This window comes from Myxine glutinosa, chromosome 5 (assembly GCF_964187855.1).
Source record: "Myxine glutinosa chromosome 5, kmMyxGlut1.1, whole genome shotgun sequence".
In the NCBI taxonomy this organism is placed as follows: domain Eukaryota; kingdom Metazoa; phylum Chordata; class Myxini; order Myxiniformes; family Myxinidae; genus Myxine; species Myxine glutinosa.
Window position 1 is genome coordinate 4,472,741 of NC_136265.1, and position 25,796 is coordinate 4,498,536.

General features: G+C 46.6%; 2 protein-coding genes across 3 annotated transcripts in view; one reads left to right on the forward strand and one right to left on the reverse strand.

Annotated features, from left to right (window-relative positions):
• LOC137428023 (plasminogen-like) overlaps positions 1–19,577 on the forward strand; it is a 387,719-nt gene extending 368,142 nt beyond the window's left edge. The window contains exons 16-17 of the mRNA XM_068117937.2: positions 3,670–3,815; positions 18,680–19,577. Of these exons, the coding sequence (XP_067974038.2) occupies positions 3,670–3,815; positions 18,680–18,844 (311 nt within the window). The 3' untranslated portion in view covers positions 18,845–19,577. The remainder of the gene's footprint in view (positions 1–3,669; positions 3,816–18,679) is intronic.
• Positions 18,561–25,796, reverse strand: part of UBXN7 (UBX domain protein 7) — a 40,515-nt gene continuing 33,279 nt past the window's right edge. Inside the window, exon 11 of one of the 2 annotated variants that reach the window (XM_078777509.1) lies at positions 18,561–20,204. In XM_078777509.1, coding sequence (XP_078633635.1) covers positions 20,089–20,204 — 116 coding nt within the window. In that variant the 3' untranslated portion in view covers positions 18,561–20,088. The remainder of the gene's footprint in view (positions 20,205–25,796) is intronic. The other variant, XM_078777508.1, reaches the window with a different exon arrangement.

A 25,796-nucleotide genomic window follows, 5' to 3' on the forward strand; every position in this document is an offset into this window, starting at 1 on the left:
AGTGCAGCGTTAATAACAGTCTTAACTTACTCCCAAGACAAACGGGCCCGTCTCACACACAGACACTCACACGGGGATTGCAGATGAAAGTCAGCACATCCAGGGATGGAGGGCACGTCCACGGATGGTCAGCTCTCTCCGGTCCCCAGCTCGTACCGCGAAGATGGATCCCGTAGCAGGCAGCAGGAGCTCTCTGCGTGTCGGTTGGCGCACACGGGATAATACGGGCGAACGGTTAGGGTCTGGGCTCTGGTGGTTAACACTGGCGGCTATTGCCGCGTTCACTTGCGTGGCTGCGTAGGTAATAGGCGAATAAGCGCTAAGCCTCGAAGTGTTCACAATGCGCTTCCCACCAGCCCTCTTCTCAGGCCTCCAAGCAAGTCTTCCCGCACGAGTCCTCTGAATCCTTTGACAAAGCGCAATTCCTTCAAGTCCTATCGCCACTGTCGTGTGCACGCGAGTCCTGGTAAGGGCTTTGTGCGGTCACTTTTATAGGCCTGCCCCGCGAACCTTCTAGCACTTGCTAGACGCGCCTTACCACGCCCTATCACGCCATGCCCTTGGAGCCCTGGTTGGTTGGTGGCCCTTACCGTCATCGCCTCTGACGCGCTCCTTGATGCCGCTCCACCCCGACCCCACGCTCCTCCCTCTTCTCAGGCCTACCTCGTGTGACTTAGCTAGGGAGCGAACAAAGGGCGGGGAATGCTGCTGGCAGCCAAAGCGTAACAAACTGCTGCGGGTAGCCCAAAGCGTAACAGAATGAGGGATCAGCCAATTGGGGCGCGGGATCAATTATGCCCATAGATGGAATTGGAGGGTGGACGGAAAATGAAAGGCCCTAAACTCATGGCTTTACACAACGCAGATATTACTAGGGAAATGGCCTATACTTACACATACTATGACATAACTAATACTCAAAGTGGGCCTACGTGTTGCTCGTGGACTAACTATGGGGAGCAACCCTTTAACCTTTAATGATGTCATATGTACAAATCTCAAAACCGTAGCAATATATTTATATTTATATTATTTAGAATATTGATATAGCTCGATGATGAATATTGTCTGGTTTGAGGGTTCGTAGCTCCATGAGCAGCTCAAGCTAGATGATGAATAATGTCTGGTTTGAGGGTCCGCAGCTCCATGAGAAGCTCAAGCTAAATGGTTAATATTGTCTGGCTTGAGGGTCCGTAGCTCCCTAAGGTCAAGCTAAATGGTTAATATTGTCTGGTTTGAGAGTCCGCATCTCCATGAGAACATCAAGCTAAATGATTAATATTGTCTGGCTTGAGGGTCCGTAGCTCCCTGAGAACATCAAGCTGGATGATGAATATTGTCTGGTTTGAGGGTCCGCAGCTCCCTGGAAAGCTCAGGCTAGATGATGAATATTGTCTGGTTTGAGGGTCCGCAGCTCCCTGAGAACATCAAGCTAAATGATTAATATTGTCTGGCTTGAGGGTCCGTAGCTCCCTGAGAACATCAAGCTGGATGATGAATATTGTCTGGTTTGAGGGTCCGCAGCTCCCTGGAAAGCTCAAGCGAGATGATGAATATTGTCTGGTTTGATGGTCCGCAGCTCCATGAGAAGCTCAAGCTAGATGATGAATATTGTCTGGTTTGAGGGTCCGTAGCTCCCTGAGAACATCAAGCTAAATGATGAATATTGTCTGGTTTGAAGGTCCACAGCTCCCTGAAAAGCTCAAGCTGGATGATGAATATTGTCTGGTTTGAGGGTCCTCAGCTCCCTGAAAAGCGCAAGCTAGATGATGAATATTGTCTGGTTTGAGGGTCCGCAGCTCCATGAGAAGCTCAAGCTAGATGATGAATATTGTTTGGTTTGAGGGTCCTCAGCTCCCTGAAAAGCTCAAGCTAGATGATGAATATTGTCTGGTTTGAGGGTCCGCAGCTCCATGAGAAGCTCAAGCTAGATGATGAATATTGTTTGGTTTGAGGGTCCGCAGCTTCCTGAAAAGCTCAAGCTAGATGATGAATATTGTCTGGTTTGAGGGTCCGTAGTTCCATGAGAAGCTCAAGCTAGATGATGAATATTGTCTGGTTTGAGGGTCCTCAGCTCCCTGAAAAGCTCAAGCTAGTTGATGAATATTGTCTGGTTTGAGGGTCCGTAGTTCCATGAGAAGCTCAAGCTAGATGATGAATATTGTCTGGTTTGAGGGTCCTCAGCTCCCTGAAAAGCTCAAGCTAGATGATGAATATTGTCTGGTTTGAGGGTCCGCAGCTCCATGAGAAGCTCAAGCTAGATGATGAATATTGTTTGGTTTGAGGGTCCGCAGCTCCCTGAAAAGCTCAAGCTAAATGATTAATATTGTCTGGTTTGAGGGTCCATAGCTCAATGAGAAACTCAAGCTAGATGATGAATATTGTCTGGTTTGAGGGTCCGCAGCTCCCTGAAAAGCTCAAGCTAAATGATGAATATTGTCTGGTTTGAGGGTCCATAGCTCAATGAGAAGCTCAAGCTAGATGATGAATATTGTCTGGTTTCAAGGTCCGCAGCTCCCTGAAAAGCTCAAGCTAGATGATGAATATTGTCTGGTTTGAGGGTCCTCAGCTCCCTGAAAAGCTCAAGCTAGTTGATGAATATTGTCTGGTTTGAGGGTCCGTAGTTCCATGAGAAGCTCAAGCTAGATGATGAATATTGTCTGGTTTGAGGGTCCTCAGCTCCCTGAAAAGCTCAAGCTAGATGATGAATATTGTCTGGTTTGAGGGTCCGCAGCTCCATGAGAAGCTCAAGCTAGATGATGAATATTGTTTGGTTTGAGGGTCCGCAGCTCCCTGAAAAGCTCAAGCTAAATGATTAATATTGTCTGGTTTGAGGGTCCATAGCTCAATGAGAAACTCAAGCTAGATGATGAATATTGTCTGGTTTGAGGGTCCGCAGCTCCCTGAAAAGCTCAAGCTAAATGATGAATATTGTCTGGTTTGAGGGTCCATAGCTCAATGAGAAGCTCAAGCTAGATGATGAATATTGTCTGGTTTCAAGGTCCGCAGCTCCCTGAAAAGCTCAAGCTAAATGATGAATATTGTCTGGTTTGAGGGTCCATAGCTCAATGAGAAACTCAAGCTAGATGATGGATATTGTCTGGTTTGAGGGTCCATAGTTCCATGAGAAGCTCAAGCTAGATGATGAATATTGTCTGGTTTGAGGGTCCTCAGCTCCCTGAAAAGCTCAAGCTAGATGATGGATATTGTCTGGTTTGAGGGTCTGCAGCTCCATGAGAAGGTTAAGCTCGATGATGAAATGGAGAATGACAGTGATTGCAACAGTTTGTGCTCATTACTCTCATTAAAGGTATAATTTTCACTAAAATATGTCGTTCTTATGCTAATTAGTCGGATCTCTATACATTCTTAAGTCATGTTTCCATTCCTCGTAGGATGAGAAATCTGAAAATCCGAGTTTGATGCGGGGACTCGAAAATCTAAATAAATGTATAATATGGTGGGTGCCACTTCAATTTGGGCCAAGGGCACGAGTCTGATCTGGTGAAACTTAAAAATGACCTTTTCAAGATTTGGACTGATGGTAAAATGGAAGCACAGCATTGAGAACATTGTTCATGATTGTCTAATTAAAACGGGTCGAGCTCCCTGTCTATTTGCATTTGCTCTCTTTTCACAACATCTTCATGTCATGTTTTTCACCTGCAGGTACGGATTACAACCATGTCCTAAAGCAGGCAGAAGTTCCCATTGTATCTCACAAAACCTGTAACTCTCGCTCGTACCTGCAAAATACCGTATCAAGGAATCAGTTCTGCGCTGGATACTCTCAGGGTGGAACGGATACCTGTGGGGTAAGAATAAAAAGCATTTACCAATAATCTATAATGTTGGATACCTGTGGGGTAAGAATAAAAAGCATTTACCAATAATCTATAATATTGGATACCTGTGGGGTAAGAATAAAAAGCATTTACCAATAATCTATAATGTTGGATACCTGTGGGGTAAGAATAAAAAGCATTTACCAATAATCTATAATATTGGATACCTGTGGGGTAAGAATAAAAAGCATTTACCAATAATCTATAATGTTGGATACCTGTGGGGTAAGAATAAAAAGCATTTACCAATAATCTATAATGTTGGATACCTGTGGGGTAAGAATAAAAAGCATTTATCAATAAATCTATAATGTTGGATACCTGTGGGGTAAGAATAAAAAGCATTTACCAATAATCTATAATGTTGGATACCTGTGGGGTAAGAATAAAAAGCATTTACCAATAATCTATAATGTTGGATACCTGTGGGGTAAGAATAAAAAGCATTTATCAATAAATCTATAATGTTGGATACCTGTGGGGTAAGAATAAAAAGCATTTACAAATAATCTATAATGTTGGATACCTGTGGGGTAAGAATAAAAAGCATTTACCAATAATCTATAATGTTGGATACCTGTGGGGTAAGAATAAAAAGCATTTACCAATAATCTATAATGTTGGATACCTGTGGGGGTAAGAATAAAAAGCATTTATCAATAATCTATAATGTTGGATACCTGTGGGGTAAGAATAAAAAGCATTTACCAATTAATCTATAATATTGGATACCTGTGGGGTAAGAATAAAAAGCATTTATCAATAATCTATAATGTTGGATACCTGTGGGGTAAGAATAAAAAGCATTTACCAATAATCTATAATATTGGACACCTGTGGGGTAAGAATAAAAAGCATTTATCAATAATCTATAATATTGGATACCTGTGGGGTAAGAATAAAAAGCATTTACCAATAATCTATAATATTGGATACCTGTGGGGTAAGAATAAAAAGCATTTATCAATAATCTATAATATTGGATACCTGTGGGGTAAGAATAAAAAGCATTTACCAATAAATCTATAATGTTGGATACCTGTGGGGTAAGAATAAAAAGCATTTACCAATAATCTATAATGTTGTATACCTGTGGGGTAAGAATAAAAAGCATTTACCAATAATCTATAATGTTGGATACCTGTGGGGTAAGAATAAAAAGCATTTACCAATAATCTATAATGTTGTATACATGTGGGGTAAGAATAAAAAGCATTTACCAATAATCTATAATGTTGGATACCTGTGGGGTAAGAATAAAAAGCATTTACCAATAATCTATAATGTTGGATACCTGTGGGGTAAGAATAAAAAGCATTTACCAATAATAATCTATAATGTTGTATACATGTGGGGTAAGAATAAAAAGCATTTACCAATAATCTATAATATTGGATACCTGTGGGGTAAGAATAAAAAGCATTTACCAATAATCTATAATGTTGGATACCTGTGGGGTAAGAATAAAAAGCATTTACCAATAATCTATAATGTTGGATACCTGTGGGGTAAGAATATAAAGCATTTACCAATAATCTATAATGTTGAACGTTATAAAGTGCACCTCCATGTGGCTATAAATTGCAGTGACGGATAGAGGTGCCAACTTTTATTCTTGTAATGTCCTTTATACCGATGGGAGAACAGTTTCGCAGAAAGGGTCAGAGAGAAGCAAAGCGATTTTGTTTCAGAGCAAGTACAACAGGTACATAGGTGAAGAGGGATTTCATATGGAGGCCTCGGAGGGTGAAGCATGTCCGTAAACACACAATAAAGCACAACGTGATCACACGATGAAGCATGTACCTGATCACACAATAAAGCATGTACGTGATCACACGATGAAGCATGTACGTTGTCACACGATGAAGCATGTACGTGATCACACGATGAAGCATGTACGTGATCACACGATGAAGCATGTACGTGATCACACATTGAAGCATGTACGTGATCACACATTGAAGCATGTACGTGACCTGAACTAACATTTGGTAAGCTTCCTGTTTCATTTCTTTCGCGGATTCTGCATCCGCAGCGCACGACTGATAGCAATGCATGGCCGGAGCCAGATTCTGCATCCGCAGCGCACGACTCACGGCATTGCATGGCGGAAGCCAGATTCTGCATCCGCAGCACACGACTGATGGCCTTGCATGGCCAAAGCCAGATTCTGCATCCGCAGCGCACGACTGATTGCCTTGCATGGCCGAAGCCAGATTCTGCATCTGCAGCGCACGACTCATGGCATTGCATGGCCGAAGCCAGATTCTGCATCCGCAGCACATGAATCATGGCATTGCATGGCCGAAGCCAGATTCTGCATCGCAGTGCATGACCCATGGCATTGCATGGCGGAAGCCAGATTCTGCATCCGCAGCGCATGACTCATGGCATTGCATGGCGGAAGCCAGATTCTGCATCCGCAGCACACGACTGGTGGCCTTGCATGGCTGAAGCCAGATTCTGCATCCGCAGCGCACGACTCATGGCATTGCATTGTGGAAGCCAGATTCGGCATCCGCAGAGCACGACTCATGGCATTGCATGGCCGAAGCCAGATTCGGCATCCGCAGCGCACGACTCATAGCATTGCATGGCCGAAGCCAGATTCTGCATCCGCAGCGCACGACTCATGGCATTGCAATGCGGAAGCCAGATTCGGCATCCGCAGCGCACGACTCATGGCATTGCATGGCCGAAGCCAGACTCGACATCCGCAGCGCACGACTCATGGCACTGCATGGCCGAAGCCAGATTCGGCATCCGCAGAGCACGACTCATGGCATTGCATGGCCGAAGCCAGATTCGGCATCCGCAGCGCACGACTCATAGCATTGCATGGCCGAAGCCAGATTCTGCATCCGCAGCGCACGACTCATGGCATTGCAATGCGGAAGCCAGATTCGGCATCCGCAGTGCACGACTCATGGCATTGCATGGCCGAAGCCAGACTCGACATCCGCAGCGCACGACTCATGGCACTGCATGGCCGAAGCCAGATTCGGCATCCGCAGCGCACGACTCATAGCATTGCATGGCCGAAGCCAGATTCTGCATCTGCAGTGCACGACTCATGGCATTGCATGGCCGAAGCCAGATTCGGCATCCGCAGTGCACGACTCATGGCATTGCATGGCCGAAGCCAGACTCGACATCCGCAGCGCACGACTCATGGCACTGCATGGCCGAAGCCAGATTCGGCATCCGCAGTGCACGACTCATGGCATTGCATGGCCGAAGCCAGACTCGACATCCGCAGCGCACGACTCATGGCACTGCATGGCCGAAGCCAGATTCGGCATCCGCAGTGCATGACTCATGGCATTGCATGGCCGAAGCCAGATTCGGCATCCGCAGTGCATGACTCATGGCATTGCATGGCCGAAGCCAGATTCGGCATCCACAGTGCACGACTCATGGCATTGCATGGCGGAAGCCAGATTCTGCATGGTGGTTTGCCCCGCCAATCCAAATGCTGCGGCTTTCAGTCGTTTTTTAAATCCCTGGGCGAAGTCCTTCTGCAAAAAAAATTGTTGAGGAATTGATCCGGAGGGCACTCGACTCCAGGGAGCCCCCCATATGTACTCATTGTCACCTTCAGTCGAGTCAGAAATTCTTCCGTGTCTTCCCCAATCTCTTGTTCACAATGGGCGACCTTTCCCCAATCTACCTGATTGGGTCTAAGTATTTCTGTGATAATATCAGGTGACCCAGCCGTATGCTGTATTCATCCCCAGTCTCATTATTGGGCGCCATCAATGGCCATCCTGCTGTGGCCTTTGCTTTTATCCACACCTTTTGTGGCAAGATACGGTCCATCATAATTCCCACATCCCAGTGGGTTGGCCGGTGGGCCATTGCCATTTCGATCAGGTGCCCCTTCACCTTCTCAGGATAGGCTAGGCAATTCTTAAGGATAGATGCCATAGTTTGTAGGTCGGTCTCGTTCCATGCCTGATGTACGATCTTGGGAGGTTCACCCCATTGCCATGCCGTCTCAACCCAGCCTGGGTCCATCATGACCATGGGAGCTATGGGTTGTGGCCTATGCCTGTTCCTGTCGTTCTCATCAATTGGGCATACAATCCCGCATGGGGATCTGGTCCGTATATGGCCTGAGGTTGGGAGGGGGCCCCACTCCCTTCCTCAGGCGTATCATTTTCTTGTGTCACCACCATTTGTTTCTGTAACACAGATGCCTGTTTCTTTGTCGTCTCAAGTTCGCCCTTAAAACCTGCACATTTCGAGTCCATCACCCGTTTGTCGCACTCCTCCAGCCAATGGCTGAAGGCATCCCATCCCAATCATTGCCTTTGTGCGGTTTCCCATCATCTATTTTTCTTAAAGCTTTCCCCAAAAACTCGTCCACCAAGTTTTGTCATAATCTGTCCACAACTTTTTGAGATATCCTGTTCACAGACAGACAAACAGATGGGTGAAAACATAACCTCCTCCGACCCTCGGTGGTACAGGTAAAAATAGAGGCCGTTCAAGTAGAGAGGGTAATCGGTCGTCCTAGTAGTAGGAGCAATACCAGTTCGTAGGTTTTTAACTTCTCTGGAATTTGAATTCCAGATAAGGTATTGTCATCGTGCACTGTATGTCAGTCAGTCCATCTGTCTGTCCGTCCGTCTGTCCATATGTCCGTCCGTCTATCCATCTCCTATTTCGACTTCTCCCGCCAAACTGCTGGGCCGATCCGACTGAAATTTGGTAGCATGGTTCCCTTCCTGAATTGGTGAGGATTTTAAAGCTCATTCCTCTCCCCGTAGAGCCTGGAGTGCCACAAGGCAGTCTTTTGTGCCTAGTCTTGTTCATTATCTACATTCAATGGAGACCTCTCCCAGTGGAGCCTGGAGTGCCACAAGGCAGTCTTTTGTGCCTAGTCTTGTTCATTATCTACATTCAATGGAGACCTCTCCCAGTGGAGCCTGGAGTGCCACAAGGCAGTGTTTTGGGCCTAGTCTTGTTCATTATCTACATTCAATGGAGACCTCTCCCAGTGGAGCCTGGAGTGCCACAAGGCAGTCTTTTGTGCCTAGTCTTGTTCATTATCTACATTCAATGGAGACCTCTCCCAGTGGAGCCTGGAGTGTTACAAGGCAGTGTTTTGGGCCTAGTCTTGTTCATTATCTACATTCAATGGAGACCTCTCCCAGTGGAGCCTGGAGTGCCACAAGGCAATCTTTTGGGCCTAGTATTGTTCATTATCTACATTCAATGGAGACCTCTCCCAGTGGAGCCTGGAGTGCCACAAGGCAATCTTTTGGGCCTAGTCTTGTTCATTATCTACATTCAATGGAGACCTCTCCCAGTGGAGCCTGGAGTGCCACAAGGCAATCTTTTGGGCCTAGTCTTGTTCATTATCTACATTCAATGGAGACCTCTCCCAGTGGAGCCTGGAGTGCCACAAGGCAATCTTTTGGGCCTAGTATTGTTCATTATCTACATTCAATGGAGACCTCTCCCAGTGGAGCCTGGAGTGCCACAAGGCAATCTTTTGGGCCTAGTCTTGTTCATTATCTACATTCAATGGAGACCTCTCCCAGTGGAGCCTGGAGTGCCACAAGGCAATCTTTTGGGCCCAGTCTTGTTCATTATCTACATTCAATGGAGACCTCTACCAGTGGAGCCTGGAGTGCCACAAGGCAATCTTTTGGGCCTAGTCTTGTTCATTATCTACATTCAATGGAGACCTCTCCCAGTGGAGCCTGGAGTGCCACAAGGCAATCTTTTGGGGCTAGTCTTGTTCATTATCTACATTCAATGGAGACCTCTCCCAGTGGAGCCTGGAGTGCCACAAGGCAATCTTTTGGGGCTAGTCTTGTTCATTATCTACATTCAATGGAGACCTCTCCCAGTGGAGCCTGGAGTGCCACAAGGCAGTCTTTTGGGGCTAGTCTTGTTCATTATCTACATTCAATGGAGACCTCTCCCAGTGGAGCCTGGAGTGCCACAAGGCAATCTTTTAGGCCCAGTCTTGTTCATTATCTACATTCAATGGAGACCTCTCCCAGTGGAGCCTGGAGTGCCACAAGGCAATCTTTTGGGGCTAGTCTTGTTCATTATCTACATTCAATGGAGACCTCTCCCAGTGGAGCCTGGAGTGCCACAAGGCAATCTTTTGGGCCTAGTATTGTTCATTATCTACATTCAATGGAGACCTCTCCCAGTGGAGCCTGGAGTGCCACAAGGCAATCTTTTAGGCCCAGTCTTGTTCATTATCTACATTCAATGGAGACCTCTCCCAGTGGAGCCTGGAGTGTTACAAGGCAATCTTTTGGGGCTAGTCTTGTTCATTATCTACATTCAATGGAGACCTCTCCCAGTGGAGCCTGGAGTGCCACAAGGCAATCTTTTGGGCCCAGTCTTGTTCATTATCTACATTCAATGGAGACCTCTCCCAGTGGAGCCTGGAGTGCCACAAGGCAATCTTTTAGGCCCAGTCTTGTTCATTATCTACATTCAATGGAGACCTCTCCCAGTGGAGCCTGGAGTGCCACAAGGCAATCTTTTGGGGCTAGTCTTGTTCATTATCTACATTCAATGGAGACCTCTCCCAGTGGAGCCTGGAGTGCCACAAGGCAATCTTTTGGGCCCAGTCTTGTTCATTATCTACATTCAATGGAGACCTCTCCCAGTGGAGCCTGGAGTGCCACAAGGCAATCTTTTGGGGCTAGTCTTGTTCATTATCTACATTCAATGGAGACCTCTCCCAGTGGAGCCTGGAGTGCCACAAGGCAATCTTTTGGGCCCAGTCTTGTTCATTATCTACATTCAATGGAGACCTCTCCCAGTGGAGCCTGGAGTGCCACAAGGCAATCTTTTGGGCCTAGTATTGTTCATTATCTACATTCAATGGAGACCTCTCCCAGTGGAGCCTGGAGTGCCACAAGGCAATCTTTTGGGGCTAGTCTTGTTCATTATCTACATTCAATGGAGACCTCTCCCAGTGGAGCCTGCAGTGCCACAAGGCAATCTTTTGGGGCTAGTCTTGTTCATTATCTACATTCAATGGAGACCTCTCCCAGTGGAGCCTGGAGTGCCACAAGGCAGTCTTTTGGGGCTAGTCTTGTTCATTATCTACATTCAATGGAGACCTCTCCCAGTGGAGCCTGGAGTGCCACAAGGCAGTCTTTTGGGCCCAGTCTTGTTCATTATCTACATTCAATGGAGACCTCTCCCAGTGGAGCCTGGAGTGCCACAAGGCAATCTTTTGGGGCTAGTCTTGTTCATTATCTACATTCAATGGAGACCTCTCCCAGTGGAGCCTGGAGTGCCACAAGGCAATCTTTTGGGCCCAGTCTTGTTCATTATCTACATTCAATGGAGACCTCTCCCAGTGGAGCCTGGAGTGCCACAAGGCAATCTTTTGGGCCTAGTATTGTTCATTATCTACATTCAATGGAGACCTCTCCCAGTGGAGCCTGGAGTGCCACAAGGCAATCTTTTGGGCCCAGTCTTGTTCATTATCTACATTCAATGGAGACCTCTCCCAGTGGAGCCTGGAGTGCCACAAGGCAATCTTTTGGGCCTAGTCTTGTTCATTATCTACATTCAATGGAGACCTCTCCCAGTGGAGCCTGGAGTGCCACAAGGCAATCTTTTGGGGCTAGTCTTGTTCATTATCTACATTCAATGGAGACCTCTCCCAGTGGAGCCTGGAGTGCCACAAGGCAATCTTTTGGGCCTAGTCTTGTTCATTATCTACATTCAATGGAGACCTCTCCCAGTGGAGCCTGGAGTGCCACAAGGCAGTCTTTTGGGCCCAGTCTTGTTCATTATCTACATTCAATGGAGACCTCTCCCAGTGGAGCCTGGAGTGCCACAAGGCAATCTTTTGGGGCTAGTCTTGTTCATTATCTACATTCAATGGAGACCTCTCCCAGTGGAGCCTGGAGTGCCACAAGGCAGTCTTTTGGGCCCAGTCTTGTTCATTATCTACATTCAATGGAGACCTCTCCCAGTGGAGCCTGGGGTGTTACAAAGCAGTCTTTTGGGCCTCTACATTAAATGGAGACCTCTCCCAGTGGAGCCTGGGGTGTTACAAGGCAGTCTTTTGGGCCTCTACATTAAATGGAGACCTCTCCCAGTGGAGCCTGGAGTGTCACAAAGCAGTCTTTTGGGCCGAGTATTGTTCATCATGTACATTAATGAGTCCTTTAATGCTCTTGAAAACCCTTTCATTTTTGCATAAGACTCCACATTATATTGTATCGTACTCGTCCACTAATAGGCAAGCAGCAGCTGTGTCACTCTCTGTTGATCTGGAAATTATTTGATACTGGTTTGACAAACGGAAGAATCCTTCAACCCTGCAACAGTGTTTCACAAAAATAACCCACAGGTGAAATTCCATGGTTAACCTCTGCAAGAGCTTCAGCCTCTTGAACTTCTAGGCCCCACTAAAAGCCATGACTTCTCCCGAGACGATCAGATTGCAAAGCTGGCCTCCAAAGGCAGCAGCAGACTGGTTCCAAGGCATTCGTCAACAAAACAATCAGGACTATTCACAGCCCACGAGGCCTTTGGATGTCCATTCTCAATGAAGTGAAGTACAGTACTGCTCTCCCGAAGAGGCTGAAACTCCAACATCACATATATGGCATTGAAAACTCTCGATAATATTGGCATCGTTAACAATAAGCCCGAAACATGAAGACTCTTGCTCTCGCCTTACAAGTGAGGTCCGTGACCTGTTTCTTTTCATTGCTTCGATTCCGGTCCTCAGCCCTCAAGGACGTTCCAAATTAATTGTTTCAAAAACCCCGTCCTGGTCGAACTTCCAAAATCCAGGCTCAATCCTGACCTCAACTCTGTTGTTTCTCTGTTCTCTCGTTCGTCGAACTCATTCCCGACAGCTGATGAATCCCACTCCTCCCTCCAGAGCTTCAAGCCGGTGATGCACCACCATTTCACGCCACCCTCCATCCTGACCCATGATCCTTTCTACCCCTATTAAGCCCATAAAACCCATAAAACCCAACCCTCACATGCAGGTTATTGTTTACTCCTCTCTTGTCCTGTCCATTAATTACCTTGCTTCCCGTGCACAACTGTTTCTCGGCTATCGGTTAATTGCCTTTTCACCTTCCCTCACCCCACTCGTCCCTGGGTGGGTCGTAACCTTGAGTTAAAAAAAACAAACTCAATAGAAACAGATGGTAAGCTCATTCCATTGACAGAAATTACCGGATGTAGGAGCGAATAACTCGTCCACCCACTTTGAACAGAAATCAAAGATGGATGTAACTGCCGAGGGCAGTCAATATGGCACCATGGATGTAACTGCCTTAGGGAGTCAAGATGGCACTAAGATGGATGCAATTGCCTTAGGGAGTCAAGATGGCACTAAGATGGATGCAATTGCCTTAGGGAGTCAAGATGGCACCAAGATGGATGCAATTGCCTCAGGGAGTCAAGATGGCACCAAGATGGATGCAATTGCCTCAGGGAGTCAAGATGGCACCAAGATGGATGCAATTGCCTCAGGGAGTCAAGATGGCACTAAGATGGATGCAATTGCCTTAGGGAGTCAAGATGGCACCAAGATGGATGCAATTTCCGCAGGGAGTCAAGATGGCACCAACATAGATGCAATTGCCTTCGGGAGTCAAGATGGCACCAAGATGGATGCAATTGCCTCAGGGAGTCAAGATGGCACCAAGATGGATGCAATTGCCTCAGGGAGTCAACAAGATGGCACCAAGATGGATGCAATTGCCTTAGGGAGTCAAGATGGCACCAAGATGGATGCAATTGCCTTAGGGAGTCAAGATGGCACCAAGATAGATGCAATTGCCTCAGGGAGTCAAGATGGCATAAGATGGATGCAATTGCCTCAGGGTGTCAAAATGGCACCAAGATGGATGCAATCGCCTTAGGGAGTCAAGATGGCACCAAGATGGATGCAATTGCCTCAGGGAGTCAAAATGGCACCAAGATGGATGCAATTGCCTTAGGGAGTCAAGATGGCACCAAGATGGACGTAATTGCCTAGGGTAGTTAATATGGCACCAAGATGGATGCAATTGCCTCAGGGAGTCAAGATGGCATAAGATGGATGCAATTGCCTCAGGGAGTCAAGATGGCATAAGATGGATGCAATTGCCTCAGGGAGTCAAGATGGCACCAAGATGGACGTAATTGCCTTAGGGAGTCAAGATGGCACCAAGATGGACGTAATTGCCTAGGGTAGTTAATATGGCACCATGATGGATGTAATTGATTCAGGGAGTCAAGATGGCACTACGATGCATGTAATTGCTTGGGGTAGTCAAGATGGCACCAAAATTGATGTAATTGCCTCAGGCAGTCAAGATGGCACCAAGATGGATGTAATTGCCTCGGGCAGTCAAGATGGCACCAAGATGGATGTAACTGCCTCGGGTTGTCAAGATGGCATTAAGATGGATGTAACTGCCTAGAATAGTCAAGATGGCACAAAGATGGATGTAACTGCCTCGGGTAGTCAAGACGGCACTAAGATGGATGTAATTGCCGAGGGTGTCAAGATGGCACCAAGATGGATGTAATTACTTGAGGTAGTCAAGATGGCCTCCATGATGGATGTAATTGCCTCAGGTAGTCAAGGCACCAACATGGATGTAACTGCCTAGGGTAGTCAAGATGGCATTAAGATGGATGTAACTGCCTCGGGTAGTCAAGATGGCACTAAGATGGATGTAATTGCCGAGGGAGTCAAGATGGCACCAAGATGGATGTAATTACTTGAGGTAGTCAAGATGGCCTCTATGATGGATGTAATTGCCTCTGGTAGTCAAGGCACCAACATGGATGTAACTGCCTAGGGTAGTCAAGATGGCATTAAGATGGATGTAACTGCCAAGGGTAGTCAAGGCACCAACATGGATGTAACTGCCTAGGGTAGTCAAGATGGCACGAATATGGATGAAATTGCTTCGGGTAGTCAAGATGGCACCAAGATGGATGTAATTACTTGGGGTAGTCAATATGGCACCAAGATGGATGTACTTGCCTCGGGTAGTCAAAATAGCACCAAGATGGATGTAATTGCTTGGGGTAGTCAATATGGCACCAAGATGGATGTAATTGCTTGTGGTAGTCAATATGGCACCAAGATGGATGTAATTGCTCGGGGTAATCAAGATGGCACTAAGATGGATGTAATTGCTTGGGGTAGTCAATATGGCACCAAGATGGATGTAATTGCTTGGGGTAGTCAAGATGGCACTAAGATGGATGTAATTGCTTGGGGTAGTCAAGATGGCACCAAGATGGATGTAATTGCTTGGGGTAGTCAAGATGGCACCAAGATAGATGTAATTGCTTGGGGGTAGTCAATATGGCACCAAGATGGATGTAATTGCTTGGGGTAGTCAAGATGGCACCAAGATGGATGTACTTGCCTCGGGTAGTCAAAATAGCACTAAGATGGATGTAATTGCCTCGGGCAGTGAAGATGGCACCAAGATGGATGTAATTGCTTGGGGTAGTCAAGATGGCACGACGATAGATGTAATTGCTTGGGGGTAGTCAAGATGGCACTAAGATGGATGTAATTGCTTGGGGTAGTCAAGATGGCACTAAGATGGATGTAATTGCTTGGGGTAGTCAAGATGGCACCAAGATGGATGTAATTGCTTGGGGTAGTCAAGATGGCACCAAGATGGATGTAATTGCTTGGGGGTAGTCAATATGGCACCAAGATGGATGTAATTGCTTGGGGTAGTCAAGATGGCACCAAGATGGATGTACTTGCCTCGGGTAGTCAAAATAGCACTAAGATGGATGTAATTGCCTCGGGCAGTCAAGATGGCACCAAGATGGATGTAATTGCTTGGGGTAGTCAAGATGGCACGACGATAGATGTAATTGCTTGGGGTAGTCAAGATGGCACGACGATAGATGTAATTGCTTGGGGTAGTCAGTTGCTATAATGTTACATGTTGGCTAAAGAAATTTTAAAAAACGCTTGGTCATATCCCAACATTGCCTTCAAATGAGAGCCCGGGAAGGCAGTGACGTCGCAATCTATCCTCTGCTGGTCTGCACCAATGGAGATTCAGACAAAATCCTTGCGGTGATTGAAGCACATGGCAAATGGCCAATGCACACCTGAGTTGGGTTGGGGGGGCAGAGGAGGGGAAATGGGGGGGGGGGGGGGCGATCTTGGACCGAAACAGGTGTACACCATCACCTACTCAGCTGAGATTTACAGTACCTTCAGAAAGTATTCACACTCCTTGGCATTTTTCACATTTTGTTGCCTTAGTCTGAATTTAAAATGGATTAAATTGAGATTTGTTTTGTCACTGAACTACACTTAATACCCCATAAATTTTGTTTTTCGAAATTTTTACAAAATAATGAAAAATGAAAGCCTGAAATGTCTCGAGTCAATAAGTATTCCACCCCTTTGCCATGATATGCCAAATTAGGCTCAGGTGCATCCAATTTCCTTTGATCATCGTTGAGAGGTCTCCACAACGGGATTGAGTCCACCTGTGGTAAATTCAATTGATTGGACATGATTTAGAAACAAACAACAAACAACATGCATTTTAAGGCCATTTTCCCTGCTAGAGCGGGGGTTAGCCTTGCGGTCCCCATGACAATCTTCTCCATTTTGCCCTATTTTCTGCATCTCTCCTTGTTAACCCCCTTGTCCGCATTTCTTCTTCCACCATCTTTAGCCAAGTCTTTCTCTGTCTTCCCCCTCCTCTACCTCCTTCTACATTCATTTCCATCACTCTTCTCAACCAGTCACTTTCATCCTTCCTCAACACATGACCAAACCATCTCAACCTGTTGCTCTTCACAGCATCAATCACAGGCTCTATTCCCATCATCTTTCGCAATTCATCATTTGTCTTCCTCTCTCTCAACGATACTCCGCATATCCACCGAACCATTCGCATTGCCACCCTTTCCAACCTTCGTTGCTGCTCTACGTTCATTACCCATGTCTCGCTCCCATAAATCATAACACTTCTCACACATGCAGCATACACCTTTCCCTTCAGCTTCAACGACACTCCCCTCCTCATCAGCACGCCACTCAATTCCCGAAACTTCTTCCATGCACATCTCACTCTTGCAACAGTTGCCGAGTCTGATCCACCTTCTCCATTCAGCATGTCTCCGAGGTAGCAAAATGTTTTCACACCTTCCAGCTTCACGCCGTCTCCAAGATCCAACTCAACATTGCCTCCATCTGCAGCTCCCTCTCTGCACACCTTACATTTGAATGTAGCTGCCACACTGGTTAATGACCCTCTCAAACCACTACATTTTTTGATGAACCCACTCAGCGCACATTGTACATTGAATGGAGTTCACTCCGACACCCTTCCTGCACACAGCACATGGCCATTTCCCAGTTCTTTCCACCTCACCACATGCTTTACCACTTGCCATCACCTTCGTCTTTCCGATATTCACCTTCAGACCTTTTGTCTTCATACTGTCTCCATCTCCATGATTTAGAAAGAAACACCTTTCCATATTACGTCCCACAGTTTACAGTGCATGTCAGAGCGGAAACTCGACCAGGAAGTCCAAAGACTGTCCGTAGAACTCCAAGATAGAATTGCGAGGAGGCCTCGATATGGGGAAGAGGATAAAACAATTTCTAGTGTTGAAAGTTCTCAAGAGCACAGTGAGCTCCATCATTAGGAAATGGAAAGAATATGAACTACCCAGACTCTTCCTACAGCTGTCCATCTGACCAAACTGGGCAACGGGGCAAGAAGGATCGTGGTCAGTGAGGTGACCAAGAACCCAATGACAGAACTACAGAGTTCCTCGGCTGAGATCGGAGAACCTGCCGGAAGGGCAAGTCTCTGCAGCACTTCACAGATCTAGGGTTTATGGGTGAGTGGCCAGATGGAAGCCACTCCTGAGAAAAACGCACATGACAGCACACCTGGAGTTTGTAAAAAGGTACGTGAAAAACTGAGAGCATGAGGCAAAATATTCTGGGGTCTCATGAGACGAAAATTGAAGCCCTATGTCTGGCGAAAACCGAACAGAGGTCATCACCCAAATAACACCATCTCTACTGTGAAGGAAGGTGGTGGCAGCATCATGCTATGGAGATGCTTTTCAGCAGCAAGGACTGGGAGACTTGTACTCCCCATCTAACTTGACAGAGCTGCGCAAATCAGCAAGGAATAATGGGAGAATCTCCCCAAATCCAGATGTTCAAAGCTGATACAGACAAACCCAAGAAGACTCGAAGCTGTAATCACTGCCAAAGGTGTTTCTATGAAGTATTGACTCAGCGGGTTGAATACTTAAATGAAACTTAGATATTTCTGTGTTTAATTATTGAATTATTTTGTAAAAAATTCTAAAAACAAAATTCCACTGACATTATGGGGTATGTGTGTAGATCATTGACAAAAACATCTCAATTTAATCCATTTTAAATTCAGACTGTAACACACAAAATGTGGAAAACGTCAAGGGGTGTGAATACTTTCTGAAGGCCCTGTAGCTAAAGGTGTACGATGGGTGCTGATGAAAAGCTGTCGTAGCTCCTCACATAGAAAGTTAGGGACTGGAGGATTTACGCAGATGATATACATTTCGATGTTTCGTCTTGGATGCAGGATCGGTGTTTGAACTGTTAACACATGTTCAATTTGTGTCTAAATAGGTTGAAGTAAAGCAAACGAGGGAGCCATTAATAAAACAGAAGAGTAAAAATGATATCCTTAATGAGCCTTTCCAAACCAGACATTTATCATTTATTTTCAGTAAAACATGCAACATGAAATATCTTAGTCATGTGTTTGTACATGGGTTTAACTCCAACATCTCTCTCTCTCTCTCTCTCTCTGCAGGGAGACAGCGGTGGGCCATTAGTGTGCGAGGACGAAGGAAGATACGTTCTCTACGGGATCACGTCATGGGGGAAAGGCTGCGGCCTTCCAAACAAACCTGGCGTGTACACACGCGTGTCTGCATTCATGCAATGGATACAATCTACCATGGACAAACATCGTTAGAGAAACGGAAATTGAAAGCATCGATGTCGATATTGAACAGGGAAAGCTATCGTGAGGGTTTACGTTCCGCTGGTTACGCATCGGCCGTGACGTCTCTCATCGGTACGTGTACCCAGAAGCCAAATTGGCAGAAATCAAGCAAATTATCCGAGCTAAGAACAATGTAACAATTGATCAGGTTTATCAGTATTAGTATTACCATCTCTGTAATCTTCCCCGTTGCGCAGGAGAAACAGCCATTTTAAATCCTATTGTGCTCCGTATGGTACACCCATCAACATTAGGGTTAGGTTTGTGGAACATACGTTTGAGACCGATGCATCCCATAGGGACAAACGGCTGGGCGATCGGGAACGAAGCCTTACGTGTGCAACAGGGATATCGACGGGCATGTCCGTCTCGCCGTCGCAGGGACACTCGTCGTGATTGCTCCGTGGCTCTCTTTCACCTCGCGTTACGTCGGAAGTATCAAATCTCAAACGCTGCGTGCCGTGCGGCTGGCGTGTAATCACGACAGTTTCTCGTGTATAAAAAGCGTGTGGTTGTGGTACAAAAAGGCGGACAGGGGACTCCGAGGACAGATGGCAGAGACGCGCAACGCGGGAAAGGTCCCCACGATGTCAAATCTGCTGAGAGGAAATCCTCGCAGGGTCACGTGACTAAAAAGCTCCTGGAAAAAGGGCAAGGGGAAGGATGCAAAAACAGAATGACTGAATAAACGATGTGATTTTAACAGGACTCTTCTTCTTCAGACATTCTCCCTGGTTCTCCTGACTATTCACCGTATTTCTCTTCAATGATTGCAATACATTTTTCCGATTGTGCTAATTCATCAATTTGAGATTAAACTCACAAACAAACATCCTTTCTCATTTCCCCAAACTCTAAGGGAACCGTCTTCCCTTCCCTCGTGATCATGGGATGATAACCTTTTACCTGTACTCGCAAAACAAACAAACTTTTTTGTTTTTTTGTATACAAGATCGAGGCTCATGTAAGAGCTAACATTGATCACAAAGAGACAAACAGACACATAAAACGTATGATAAAGGGAGCAGGAGACAAGATGGAGAGCAGGGACATCGGGAGATCTGTGGGAGGGAGAGGGCTTGGGGGAGGAGGCATGCGAAGCGGAGAGGTAAGAAAAAACACATGGACACTGCTAGAACTTCCAGGAAAGAAGTCGGTATTTAAAAAAAAGTGGATCTGGGGTGAATTAACGGGGGTAGAAAAGATCAAGGTTTTCAATCAATTTGTCGCTTTTGACAAGATGTGCCCACCTGGAGAGGTGCACCGGACGTAAAGCTTTTCTGTTCCCGGCTGTCGTCGGGGTAACGAAGTCGCAGCGTGATGCAGCCTCCTGAGAGACGTAACACAGCAGCACGTTACAATATAATCATATTCACAACAAAGTGTTGATGTTAACATTCCCCGGAAGAACCAAATAAACAGGGGACGGGGTCACGGATATTCAACACAAATAAAGTGAAATAAAAAAACTCCGCATCGCACGTTGGGACCACAAGAGTGTTCAGAGTTTGTCACAATCATCGAGCCCAACACTGTCGTCGTTCTTGTTAATACGTGGTGCTTCATTTGTTCAGTTAATCAAAGGCAATCAAATACCCACACAAGGGTGCACCAAATAATAACAGGAAGGGAACATTAGTCACACTCACCTTGAAGCTGTCCAGCCTGGGTTTGAATCCCGACCGGCTCTAAACCGTGAGCCTGGTGTTTAATAGGTACGGTGCGTGTGCCGTCCCTCGAACGGACGTTAAACAGGACGACCCGTCTGTCGGCATTCGTCGGTGGACGTTAAAGATCCCATGGTGTCATGAGAGCTATCGCCGGCACCATGGCCAAATGACAAATTCCTGCCCAAACTAGTCGAACGTCAGGCCTGGCCAGCAGGTTCATGAAGACTCGGGCCAAGCTTCCCCCCGGCCGACCCCACAACACAGGTGGGATAATGGTGGTCGTTAAAGAAGAAGAACAGGAAGGTAACATTAGTATGGCAAGTTTTAATAGACAACATCAAATTGTTTATTTTACAATACAAACAATACAAAGTCCTACAACAGCAGTTTTGTTGCACAATAAAAATGGGAGAAATAAAAGGGAAACTTTTTTTCCTTACAAAGTTGAGGCTCATGGAAGAGCTAGATCACAGAAGAAGAATGCGATGGGAATGGAGGAAAACACACCAACGGTAAGGCAGAGGGACACGAAGAAGGCCCACTCAGAGGAAGAATGGGTAAGGGGAAGAATGATATCAAGGGGTGGCGGAGGAGGACACAGGGGTGAGAAAACTGGAAGAGGAAGAGGAATGGAAATCTGGGGATGAATCAACAATCAAACAAAAATTGGAGGAGGGAGAAATCAATAACCTGGAAAAGAAGGGGTGGGCTTCCGAGGGTTAATGGGGGTAGATAAGAACATGTGCAAGGAGGTGGGATGACATGAGGTAATGGGGAAGACCCGTCTCAAAGCCCACAAGGGAAATGGGATTGAACACACTGAGGGAGTCATCCCGGTGTGTACCCTGGTTAGAATAGGTACACCGTATCCCTGCGTGTCGTAAGAGGCGACTACAAGGGTTGGCATCAGGAAGGGCATCAGGCCATAAAAACATTGCCTCAAAAAGAGAACCATGACAATTACAACTACATATTGGCAGGGTGCAGCCCGAAGTGGGGATCGGTTTCTGAGGTTTGGGACATGGAATGTAGGGACAATGACAGGGAGATCAGGAGAAGTGGTGGAAGTATTGGTCAGAAGAAGAGTGGACATATGTTGTGTGCAAGAGACGAGATGGAAGGGAAGTGGTGTGAGAATGGTGAAGGACAGGCAGGGACAGAAATACAAGTTTGTGTGGCAAGGGTGCCCAGAGGGCGTGAATGGTGTTGGTGTCCTGTTTTCTGAGGAGTTTGTAGACAGTGTGGTGAGTGTGACTAGAGTGAGTGATAGGTTGATGATGGTGAAAATGATGATTGGAAAGCTCTTGGTGAACATCTCGGGATATGCTCCGCAGGTTGGTCGGAGCGATGAAGAGAAGGACAAGTTCTGGTGTGCGATAGAGAAGCTGATGGAAAACGTGAAAGATGAGGAAGTTGTTGTGGTGGGAGGAGACCTAAATGGACATGTAGGAAGGAGTATGGACGCTTTTGAGGGAGTTCGTGTGGGTTATGGATATTCGGGCTGTACCCTGCAGATTGGTGTGAGAAATGGAGAAGGTGAAAGGATTTTGGAGTTTGCTGATGGAGCTGATTTGTTGATTTGTAATACTCAGTTCCAGAAAGGGGATAATACGCTTGTTACATACACATCAGGTGGGTCGACGACAACCATTGACTAGCTGATGGTGCGTAGGCGAGATAGGGGGCACCTCCGGGACACAAAGGTGATCCTGGGGGAGGAGGCTGTTTCACAGCACCACTTGGTTGTCTGCGACATAAGGGTGAAAGGTGCGAGAAGAGCTCGGCGGGTGAAGTACCAACCGAGAATGAAGGTGTGGAGGTTGAAAGAGGTGACAGTAAGGGAGGAATTAAAAGAGAGGCTGAGTAGGGTCGAGGATGATGTGGTTGAGCTTGAACGTGGTTGGATGTCAATGAAAGATAGTCTGTTGGGAGCCGTTGGTGAGGTATGTGGATGGACAAAAGGACCACCAAGGCACTCGGAAACATGGTGGTGGGATGATGAAGTTGGAAAGAGGATTGACGAGAAGAGGAAGACGTTCAAGGAGTGGCAGAAGGCAAAGGGTACGGGAGCAGAAACAGCAGAGCATGAAAGTTATAAGGCAGCCAAGAAGGCTGCAAAGAAAGAGGTAGCAAAGGCGCAGGAGGGATGTCGGAAAATGTTCGGAGAACGCTTCGATTCGGATGAGGGTCAGAGAGCGGTATTCAGGATTGCAAAGCAGATAGCGAAAGAGAGGTGTGATGTGATGGGGGTGAGTTGCTTGAAGGATGAAGTGGGACAGATCGTTGTGGACCCAGATGTTATTAAAGGAAGATGGAAAAGATATATGGAAATGCTGTTGAATACAGAGAATGAATGGGATGGCAACATCGAGAGTAACCCAGTTTTAGGACCGGCAGAGAAGATAACCGAGAAGGAAGTTGAGGAAGCGATAAAAGCAATAAAGAGTAGAAAAGTGGGAGGGCCGACGGGAGTTGTGGGAGATATGTTGAAGGCAGCAGGAAGTTGGGGTGTGAAGAGAATGACAGAGATCTGCAATCTGGTGGTGAAAAAAGGCCGCATTCCAGTGGATTGGGAACTGAGTACCCTCGTCCCTCTATACAAGGGGAAAGGTGACCCTCTGGAGTGTGGCTCGTACCGAGCGATAAAGTTATTGGAGCATGGAATGAAGGTATTGGAAAGGGTGTTGGAGAGGAGGATAAGGAAGAAGGTGAAGATCGACGAAATGCAGTTTGGATTTATGCCAGGAAGAGGAACGACAGACGCGCTCTTTATTGTGAGGCAGTTGCAGGAGAAGTACATGGAGAAGAGGAAGAAGTTGTTTCTTGGGTTTGTTGATCTGGAGAAAGCATTCGATCGGGCTCCACGCGAAGTATTGACATGGGCATTAAGGAAGTTAGAAGTGGAGGAATGGTTGATCAGAGTAGTGATGGCAATGTACAAAAGAGCGCGCACAGCTGCAAGGACGAAGGACGGGAACAGTGGTGAGTTTGAGGTGAAGGTGGGAGTGCATCAGGGGTCGGTATTAAGTCCACCACTATTTGTAGCTGTGATGGAGGTGCTGGCTCAGAATGTAAAGGAGGGTTTACCGTGGGAGTTGTTGTATGCAGATGATCTGGTGTTGATTGCGGAAAGTATGGATGGACTGAAGGAAAAGATGAACAAGTGGAATGAATGTATGGAGACAAAAGGTCTGAAGTTGAATATAGTAAAGACGAAGGTGATGGCAAGTGGTAAAGCATGTGGTGAGGTGGAAAGAACTGGGAAGTGGCCATGTGCTGTGTGCAGGAAGGGTGTCGGAGTGAACTCCATTCAATGTACAATGTGCGCTGAGTGGGTTCATCAAAAATGTAGCGGTCTGAGAGGGTCATTAACCAGTGTGGCAGCTACATTCAAATGTAAGGTGTGCACAGAGGGAGCTGCAGATGGAGGAAATGTTGAGTTGGATCTTGGAGACGGCGTGAAGCTGAAAGGTGTGAAAACATTTTGCTATCTCGGAGACATGCTGAATGGAGAAGGTGGATCAGACTCGGCAACGGTTGCTAGAGTGAGATGTGCATGGAAGAAGTTTCGGGAACTGAGTGGCGTGCTGATGAGGAGGGGAGTGTCGTTGAAGCTGAAGGGAAAGGTGTATGCTGCATGTGTGAGAAGTGTTATGATTTATGGGAGCGAGACATGGGTCATGAATGTAGAGCAGCAACGAAGGCTGGAAAGGGTGGAAATGCGAATGGTTCGGTGGATGTGTGTAGTATCGTTGAGAGAGAGAAAGACAAATGATGAATTGCGAAAAAAAAAAAATTTTTGTATACTGAATCGAGGCTCGTGAAAGAGCTAACATTTACTTCACAAACAAATCAACCAGACAAGCAAAATATATAAAAAGAGGGAGCGGAAGACAAGATGGGGAGAGAAGGGGAAGCACACAAATACAACATTTGAGAGCAGGGAGATGTGTGGGAGGGAGAGGGCTTGGGGGGGAGGAGGCGTGGGAAGGGGGGGGGGGGGATGGGAGAAGTATAAAACACAAGGACACCAAGGACTTCCAGGACAGAAGTTGGTATTTCAAAAAAGTGGAATTGGGGTGAAATTAGCGGGGGTAGAAAAGATAAAGGTTTTGGATGGGGGAAGATAAGAGATGGTGGTGAACAGCTGTTTTAAAGACCTGGATGGTGGAGAGGGATTGAAGAGAGTGAGGGAGTTTGTTCCAGAGGTGGGAGAAAAGAGGAATGAAGGAGTGAAGGTGAGCAGAGAGTCTTGATTTTGGCAGTTTAACCATAAGAAGGTTGCAGGCAGATCTTGTGTGACCTGAAGGAATATTTGCTGGACAGAGCCCAGAGAGAGCTGGGGGGTGGGGGGCAAGGCCAGAGAGGAGTCGGAAAGAGGGAAAGACCACCAACCTGCATGCGGTGAGTGAGTGAGATTCTGAACGCTTTGGTTTCAACAGCGTGAAGACAAGCTAGGTGTGAGGCAGGAGCCCCAGCCCAGAGGGGGGAACAGTATTCCATTGAGCTGCGGATGAAAGCCTTGTATGTGGTGAGGAGCTCAGGTGTGCCAAGGAAGGACTTCGCACGACGGAGGATGCCCAGTCGGCGACTGGCTTTGGAGGCCAGATTTGAAATGTGGTTTTCCCAGGAAAGATCATGGCAGATAGTGAGACCCAAAAGCTTGAGTGACAGAACTTCTTGGAGAGGATTATTCAGAAAGTGGATGGGAGGGTTGTCCAGTCGGTCTTTTCGGAGAGACATCATAAGAGTGTGAGATTTGTCAGGATTGAAAGACATGTTCCACTTGTTTGCCCAGTCTGTGATTTTGTCCAGGTCTGCAGAGAGCGAGGAGGCTGCAGACTGCCGATCTGAGGGATGAAGAATGGAGTGACAGAGAGTAGAGTCATCAGCAAAGAGATAGAGAGGATTTTCAAGAGAGTCAGAGAGATCATTGATGAAGACCAGAAAAAGCACAGGGCCCAGAACACTGCCTTGGGGAACTCCAGCCTGAACAGGAAGAGGAGATGAGAGAAACCCATTCAGGGCCACACGTTGACTACGACTAGAGAGGAGGTCCGCCAGCCATGCGTGGAAATTTCCATGGATACCAAAAGAGAGTTTGGTGAGCAGAGCGGGGTGCCAGACCATATCGAAGGCACGTGATATGTCAAGGGAGACAGCTCTAATTTCCTGTTTGGCATTGAGGACCTCCATCCATTGTTGAGAAAGCAGAAGCAGCATGTCCAGAGTAGAGTGACCAGGTCTGAAAC